This window comes from Oncorhynchus clarkii, chromosome 12, assembly GCF_045791955.1.
Source record: "Oncorhynchus clarkii lewisi isolate Uvic-CL-2024 chromosome 12, UVic_Ocla_1.0, whole genome shotgun sequence".
NCBI classification, from domain to species: Eukaryota; Metazoa; Chordata; class Actinopteri; order Salmoniformes; family Salmonidae; genus Oncorhynchus; species Oncorhynchus clarkii.
Window position 1 is genome coordinate 20,976,572 of NC_092158.1, and position 9,177 is coordinate 20,985,748.

Sequence of the window (9,177 nt, forward strand, 5' to 3'; positions counted from 1 at the left end):
ATCCAATGTTGACCTAAATGACTAATGATGATAAATACAATCCACCTGTGTGTAATCAAGTCTCCGTATAAATGCACCTGCACTGTGATAGTCTCAGAGGTCCGTTAAAAGCGCAGAGAGCATCATGAAGAACAAGGAACACACCAGGCAGGTCCGAGATACTGTTGTGAAGAAGTTTAAAGCCGGATTTGGATACAAAAAGATTTCCCAAGCTTTAAACATCCCAAGGAGCACTGTGCAAGCGATAATATTGAAATGGAAGGAGTATCAGACCACTGCAAATCTACCAAGACCTGGCCGTCCCTCTAAACTTTCAGCTCATACAAGGAGAAGACTGATCAGAGATGCAGCCAAGAGGCCCATGATCACTCTGGATGAACTGCAGAGATCTACAGCTGAGGTGGGAGACTCTGTCCATAGGACAACAATCAGTCATATATTGCACAAATCTGGCCTTTATGGAAGAGTGGCAAGAAGAAAGCCATTTCTTAAAGATATCCATAAAAAGTGTTGTTTAAAGTTTGCCACAAGACACCTGGGAGACACACCAAACATGTGGAAGAAGGTGCTCTGGTCAGATGAAACCAAAATTGAACTTTTTGGCAACAATGCAAAACGTTATGTTTGGCGTAAAAGCAACACAGCTCATCACCCTGAACACACCATGCCCACTGTCAAACATGGTGGTGGCAGCATCATGGTTTGGGCCTGCTTTTCTTCAGCAGGGACAGGGAAGATGGTTAAAATTGATGGGAAGATGGATGGAGGCAAATACAGGACCATTCTGGAAGAAAACCTGATGGAGTCTGCAAAAGACCTGAGACTGGGACGGAGATTTGTCTTCCAACAAGACAATGATCCAAAACATAAAGCAAAATCTACAATGGAATGGTTCAAAAATAAAGATATCCAGGTGTTAGAATGGCCAAGTCAAAGTCCAGACCTGAATCCAATCGAGAATCTGTGGAAAGAACTGAAAACTGCTGTTCACAAATGCTCTCCATCCAACCTCACTGAGCTCGAGCTGTTTTGCAAGGAGGAATGGGAAAAAATTTAAGTCTCTCGATGTGCAAAACTGATAGAGACATACCCCAAGCGACTTACAGCTGTAATCGCAGCAAAAGGTGGCGCTACAAAGTAGTAACGTAAGGGGGCTGAATAATTTTGCACGCCCAATTTTTCAGTTTTTGATTTGTTAAAAAAGTTTGAAATATCCAATAAATGTCGTTCCACTTCATGATTGTGTCCCACTTGTTGTTGATTCTTCACAAAAAAATACAGTTTTATATCTTTATGTTTGAAGCCTGAAATGTGGCAAAAGGTCGCAAAGTTCAAGGGGGCCGAATACTTTCGCAAGGCACTGTATAAGCACTACTTCACTAAGAAATCTCATCTCATCATCCTGTATAGTACACTGCTAAAATAATGGCCATTACAGTCCTATACAGAACCTTTTTGAAGACCATTTAGGGAGAGAGCCCTAACTATTAAGAGTGTACAATACCATTAACGCTAAGAGTGTACAGCATTACCTCATGGCCTGGTCCATATGTTCCTGCATGGACATTTCTGCATGTTGCATTGATATACAGTACCAGTCAAAAGTTTGGACACAACTACTCATTCAAGGGTTTTTCTTTATTTTTACTATTTTCAATATTGTAAAAAAATAATAATAACACAATCACAAATAAGTGAAAAACAAATCAAAATATATTTTTCAAACTTTACCTTGATGACAGCTTTGCACACTCTTGGCATTCTCTCAACCAGCTTCATGAGGAATGCTTTTCCAACACGGTGGAAGAAGTTCCCACATTTTTAAAACTAGGCAAGTCAGTTATGAACAAATTCTTATTTTCAATGACAGCCTAGTGCAGAATGCTGTGGTAGCCATGCTGGTTAAGTGTGCCTTGAATTCTAAATAAATCACTGACAGTGTCACCAGCAAAGCACCCCCACACCATCACACCTCCTCCTCCCTGCTTCACGGTGGGAACCATTTACCTACTCTGCATCACAAAGACACAGCGGTTGGAACCAAAAGGTTCACATTTCGACTCAACAGACCAAAGGACAGATTTCCACCGGTCTAATGTCCATTGCTTGTGTTTCTCTTCCCAAGCAAGTCTCCTCTTCTTATTGGTGTCCTTTAGTAGTGGTTTATTTGCAGCAATTCAACCACGAAGGCCTGATTCATGCAGTCTCCTCTGAACAGTTGATGGTGAGGTGTTACTTGAACTCTGTGAAGCATTCATTTGGGCTGCAATCTGAGGTGCAGTTAACACTAATGAACTTCTGCGCTAATGAACCCTCTGCAGCTGAGGTAACTCTGGGTCTTCCTTTCCGTTTCATCATAGCGCTTGATGGTTGACTGACCTTCATGTCTTAAAGTAATGTAACTTTACCAAATAGGGCAATCTTCTGTATACCATCCCTACCTTGTCACAACTGATTGGCTCAAATGCATTAAGAAGAAAATAAATTCTGCAAATTAACTTTTAACAAGACACACCTGTCAATTGAAATTCCAGGTGACTACCTCGTGAAGCTGGTTGAGAGAATGCCAAGAGTGTGCAAAGCTGTCATCAAAGCAAAGGGTGGCTACTTTGAAGAATCTTAATATAACATATATTTTGATTTGTTTAACACTTTTTTGGTTACTACATGATTCATATGTGTTATTTCATAGTTTTGATGTCTTCACTATTATTCTACAATGTAGAAAATTGTAAAAATAAAGAAAAACCCTGGAATGAGTAGGTGTGTCCAAACTTTTGACTGGTACTGTAAGTACGGAGGGACTGCACTGAACACTATGAAGGTGTCTGCCCAATGAAATGCCACTGCCCCAGAGGTTGTCGTTATGTAGCACAGCAGGTAGGCTACACCACAGAGGGCTTCATTAAAATCAGCTACGAGATGTCAATCAATAGATAATATCTGTTTATCAAGATAATTTGAAGTTTTGTAATTGCTGTTGCAGATTTTAGATGGTGCTTATTAAATTAATTCATTTTTTATCTAATCAAGAAATGTCATGACACATCTAATCAAGAAGTGTATTGACACACTAATGTTTATTGTTGAATATGACAACTACTGATAAGCAGAATTTGTCGGGGCATGAACTCTGCAAGGTGTCAAAAGCATTCCACAGGGATGCTAGTCAATGTTGACTCCAATGCTTCCCATAGTTGTGTCAAGATGGCTGGATGTCCTTTCGATGGTGGACCATTCAAACCGGTGCACCTGGCACCTACTAGCATATCAAAGGGACTTAAATATTTTGTCTTGCCCATTCACCCTCTTAATGGCAAACATACACAAACCATGTCTCAATTGTCTCAAGGCTTAAAAACATGAACTTGTCTCCTCCCGTTCATCTACACTGATTGAAGTGGATTTAACAAGTGACATCAATAAGGGATCATAGCTTTCACCTGGATTTACCTGGTCAGTCTGTTATTGAAAGAGCATAAATGTTTGGTAGACTCTGTACAGTACAGAGTCTACCAAACTGAAGAAAGGAAAGCACTGTCATGGATCTATGGTCTCTGGATATACTCTGACCTCTTGTGGGACACCTGCAGCACTGCATTAGATTGTCAATGAGTGTTACGAGTGATGATCCTTTCTAATTCACTTTTCAGCCTGCATCACCCTATGAGATTGAGAGGTTATCCCAGAGGTTAGTCTTTCCAAGAAAATACATTAATGCTGATATTCAGTGCCCTCACTCAGGTGTCATAAATAAATACAAAGTTTATCCTAAAGAAACAGATATCACATTGTAGGTTAAAGAGAATTTAAGCTGAAAGTTGTGTGTACAAGTCTCCCATCAACAACCAGAGAAAGCACACACGCAAATGAGTAGATAGAAGATGAGTGGAGTTGGAGTTAGTGGTCGTCAGCAGGCTGGCTGGCCCAGAGAGAGGCAGGGTGTGGTAGATAGAAGATGAGTGGAGTTTGAGTTAGTAGTCGTCAGCAGGCTGGCTGGCCCAGAGAGAGGCAGAGCCCAAGTGACATCTCCAACATGTCAGCACAGTGAAGTGGACAACACATCCCGCCCTGCCCTCTGCACCCAATCACAAGATCAACAAGGACAAAGCTGTTTTCCCTCGACCCCCACACCACCCTGTCAGCCTCGAGACAAACTGCCGTTGGATAAGGTAGAACTGTTCCGCAGGTATCCTCTGCTGAGGATCCTATTCTATTTCCATACTTGATACTCATCCTTTGGACCTGAACCCGCCTTTGACTCAGGCAGTCATGGTTACTCCAGTGTTCTCCATACTGGGCTACATCTACTGTCTGAGCCTCCTGCCTCTGCTGCTGCCTGGTTCCAGCCAGGGCAGTCCCATCATGTCACCTGAGGAGTTTCGAAGGGGCCCTGGGGCTAGAGGTCTGGTGGATACCTCCATGTTGGAGCAGAATGAAGACCTGGACATGCAGGACTTTCAGGGTCAGTTTCTGTCCACATTGAACCTCACAGAGCTGGGCCCCTGGCCAAGGCCCCGTGAGGCCCGTAAAGAGCCACCAGAATACATGCTGGAACTGTACAACCGCTTTGCCAACGATCGCACGGCCATGCCCTCTGCCAACATAGTGCGTAGTTTCAAGAATGAAGGTACAACATGTACTTATATTTGTCTGAAGACATAGTTTTTTTAAATGTTTAACTTTTCATCATTTTGAAAAAATGTATCTTTGGATATGATTAATTGTTTATTTAGCTAACATTATGAAGCAACTCAAATTAACTTGAGAACAATAGCACTATACAATCTATTGACCAATACAACTTTAAAAGTATATTAAAAATGTACACTGATACTCAGCTGTTCTTTCAGAGAAGTTAAGATTTGACTAACTGTAAATCACTCTCTGTTTGGATAACTGAGATTAACTTTAAATGATTCAAAGTGTTATGGAGTTCGCCTTTTGACAAGAATGAAATATGATATTTACCCTTAAAGAAACTTTTATTAAATTGTAATTGGTTTAACAGTTACTTATTTCCTCTTCTTGAAGTCAAATTACATGATATGATCGCAATTTATTCTAACCATATAAAAAAATATCTAAATTAAAAGCTTTATTATTGATGCATTATTTAATATAAAATTGATTAAATCCAATTTGAGTCTAAACCCAATTCAGACCTTCATTGATATTTTAATTCCAGATTCCTCCTTCTACAGTGTGACAGTCAGGGGCGTGAGGACACACCCCCTGCTGTTCAACATCTCCATCCCCCACCACGAGCACATCCTCACCGCCGAGCTCCGCCTCTACACGCTGGTCCAGAGGGATCGCAGATGCTACGCCGGCCTTGATCGCAAGGTGACCATCTACAAGATCCACGAGGGGGGGCACTGGAGGAAAGAAGAGGGGAGTGACGAAAGAAGGAATGAGCAGGAGACAGACAAAATGGAGGAAATGGAGGTGCTGGCAATCCGGCAAGTCTATGGTAAAGACGATGCCTGGATTACCTTTGACCTGACTCATCAGGTCAACCTTTGGTGTAAGGCAGAGAGCTCTGCCCACCGACTGGAGGTCCACATTGCAAGTCTGGGTTCTGATGGTGGGAAGACCCCCCAGGTCAGAGAAGAGGATGGAAGGAAAGAGTTGGTCGATGTGGATGTTGACATGGGCTCAGATGGTAAACACATGCCAGTGGTGATTGTGTTCTCAGATGATCAGAACAGAGACCATCGTGAGGAGGACAAGCGGGAGCTCAACCAGTTTACAGAACATGAGAATGACCTGCCGGCTGACCTGGAGCCGAGTCCACAGGTGAATTGGGGGGACCAGGCTGGGAGCGATGCTAGGAACACTGATGGAGAGGAGCTGGATGAGGAGACTCTCATGCAACTGCACTCCAACCTCATTTATGACACGCTTCCCCGAATCCGCCGCAACACCAAGGGTGACCCCTGTAAGAAGACCCCTCTCTATGTGGAGTTTAAGGACATTGGCTGGGATACTTGGGTCATACAGCCCCTGGGATATGAAGCCTATGAGTGCAATGGTGTATGCAGCTACCCCATGACCTCTGAGGTCTCGCCTACCAAGCACGCCATTGTCCAGAGTCGGCTGAGCAGTAAGATTCCACAGAAGGCGTCACCAGCCTGCTGTGTTCCCACCAAGCTAGAGCCCATCTCACTCCTTTATGTTGAGGACGGAGGAGTGGTCACCTACATGCACAAGTACGAGGGCATGGTGGTGTCAGAATGCGGCTGTAGATAGTCATAGAACTGACTGTAGGTTCAGGAGAGAGGTATAGAGACTGTGGATTAACGTAGACTGAGTGGTCATCAATTTTACTATCAAGAAGAAAATCAGATCAAAAGTGCCTATTTGAAAATAATACATTTCTGCAATCATTAAGGATACTTGCTTTGTGAGCTATTAGCAGACATATAGTGTAAACAGAATGCATACAGTAAACCATATTAAGGGCATGAATCATTTCTATATCTATATTTTGCAGCATCAACTACATTGTATGACAAAGATAAACAGTGGAGGCGTAAAAAGGAAGATGACAGAGCAAGAGGGTCCTGCCTGTATGTGCATTCAATTATGTACATTTGCCATTTGTAAAAGTACATTTCTTATTATATTGAGCTAATATAAATGCTATTTTACAATGCCAGCAATATAATTAACACACACACACAACACACAAAATGTTACCCATCCAGCTTCAATTCGTCAGGGCATGGACTTTACAAGGGGTCGAAAGCATTCCACAGGGATGCTCGCCCATGTTGACTCCAATGCTTCCCACAGTTGTGTCGAGTGGGCTGGATGTCCGTTGGGTGGTGGACCATTCTTGATACACACGGGAAACTGTTGAATGTGAAAAACCCAGCAGCGTTGCAGTTCTTCACACAAACCGATGCGCCTGGCTCCTCCTACCACAACCTGTTCTAAAGCACTTAAATATGTTGTCTTTCCCATTCAGCCTCGTCTCAGTTGTCTTTCCCATTCAGCCTCGTCTCAGTTGTCTTTCCCATGCAGCCTCGTCTCAGTTGTCTTTCCCATGCAGCCTCGTCTCAGTTGTCTTTCCCATGCAGCCTCGTCTCAGTTGTCTTTCCCATTCAGCCTCGTCTCAGTTGTCTTTCCCATTCAGCCTCGTCTCAATTGTCTAAAGGCTTAAAAATGCTTCTTTAACCTGTCTCCTCCCCTTCATCTACACTGATTGAAGTGGATTTAATAAGTGTTATCAATAAGGGATCATATCTTTCACCGGGATTCAGCTGGTCAGTCTATGTCATGGAAAGAGCAGGTGTTCATAATGTTTTGTACACTCAGTGTATATTATAAATGAAAGAAAAAGTATAACAGATAACTCGTATATATCCTACATTCTAAGACAAAAAGGTGTATTCTAAAGCAGAGCAGAATAAATTGTGTTTGAAGTTCATTACAAATGTGAGTGCTTTCAGGGTTGGGTAGGTTTCTTTCTAAATTGAATACGTTAAAGTTACTATCAACCTGTCCAAAATTGCAGTCAGTAATGTAACGTCTAGATGACCCAAACTCAGTAACGTAATCTGATTACTTTTTTATTATTTTCCCCTTAAGTGGCATTAGAAGAAGACAAAAATTATCCATCAAACACATTTGGTGTGTCATCAGAGGTCTCTGACTTGAGGTCAGACTCGCCCAGGTGGAACAAACTTAAACCTGCATCTTTTTCCAATTCTGAATTGAATGTCATTGAGAAAACAGAAAGGTGTCTTTTTTTATTTAACTAGGCACATCAGTTAAGAACAAATTCTTATTTACAATGACGGCATACCATATAGTAAAACAATAAATACATCCGCAAACACCCTTTCTGGATTTAAAAGTAATCCAAGAAGTGATCTAGTTTTTCAAAAGTATCTGTAATCAGATTACAATATGTTTGCTGGTAACGTAACTGATTACAGTTACTATTTGTTTGTAATCAGACAACCCTGTGTGCTTCCATGATTGACTAGACATAGCCTGGTGAAATGTGTTAGAGATTACACTTTGTTTGAGGTTCTCCATTAAAGGCATGCAGACAAGCCAAGAATACAAGTGCACTACAGCAGAAGTGAACCTGAAATTAATATGGCTTTGAATAGAGTGGCATTGTGCAAAAATGGCACTGAACAATGAACTTGCTATATGGACAACCTTTCAAGAGTGTTAAGTCAGAGAAGAGAATGTGAAAGCAAAGAAAAACAATACAAAAGTGTCATTACTTTTCTTTATTGCAGATCTCGTTTATCTCTGCAATACATCAAACCTCTCCAATTGTAGAAAACAGAAGCAGAAAGGTACAGATGATGCACAGAGCCATAGATTAAGTTTGTTTGCTAAATGTTATTTTTCCTCAATACATAATACTGTCCATGTCCATAGAACCAAATGGTTGTTTCAAATCCATTCTATCCACTTATTTGTGGGGTAATCTATTTGCCCCAGTCTGACTCACACTCCCTCCCCACAATCACACTTCCTTCTAAAGCCACATGCCACGCGAGCCGCTTTCTCCCCCCCCCCCCCCACCCACCTCAATGTGATGGTGATAAAGAGGTGTCAGGGCCTGGAGACTTGTAGACCATCACTCAGGATGAGACACCATTCCAAGTGGTGAGCAGTTGGGAGAGGGTGCTGTCAGATTCCTGGGCCCCAACACCAACAATCTGTATGGACATTCCACCCCCCAGACAGCCTCTCTGTATTGGACGTTCTCTCTCTACCCACCGCTGCCTCCCACCTAACCTTGTCTGACATGGCCACTCGGCAGCCCTAATCATGGCTTTGTCTACAGGACAGATGGAAAAACACATGTCACATCATTACCCAGTTTCTGTTGTCAGTGGACTGAAGGCGAGACAACCTCTATGCAATAACGCTGAATGACTGAGTCCAGATTTGCACTTCACTGCCATGCATTTGTGAATCACAACTATACTGTACTTACCTATGGGGCTGTTTCAGATATTATTTCAGAGTACTCACTTTATGAATTATGATGGTTATTTATTTTGTCAATTTCATTTGACATTTAATCCTGTGGCAATGAATTATCTTCAGGAAAAATAAACTGTTTTGCAGCATGAAGACATGGTTGGTATATGGTGTTGTTGAACTAAATTCCAGATCAAATCTCCACAGTGTTGGATATGC

At 42.0% G+C, this 9,177-nt stretch overlaps 1 protein-coding gene across 1 annotated transcript; it reads left to right on the top strand.

Moving 5' to 3' along the window:
• Positions 1 to 4,092: 4,092 nt before the first annotated feature.
• LOC139421917 (bone morphogenetic protein 10-like) lies at positions 4,093 to 9,111 on the top strand. Its single transcript, XM_071173053.1, has 2 exons — positions 4,093 to 4,630; positions 5,189 to 9,111. The coding sequence occupies exons 1-2, from the start codon at positions 4,273 to 4,275 to the stop codon at positions 6,250 to 6,252; spliced, it is 1,422 nt and encodes a 473-aa protein (XP_071029154.1). The 5' UTR covers positions 4,093 to 4,272; the 3' UTR covers positions 6,253 to 9,111.
• The last annotated feature ends 66 nt before the right edge of the window (positions 9,112 to 9,177 follow it).

Coding starts and splice junctions, on each gene's coding strand:
- LOC139421917 (XM_071173053.1), top strand. CDS start 4,273: ATGGTTACTCCAGTGTTCTCCATACTGGGCTACATCTACTGTCTGAGC. Junction 4,631..5,188: donor GCGTAGTTTCAAGAATGAAG/GTACAACATGTA, acceptor TTTTAATTCCAG/ATTCCTCCTTCTACAGTGTG.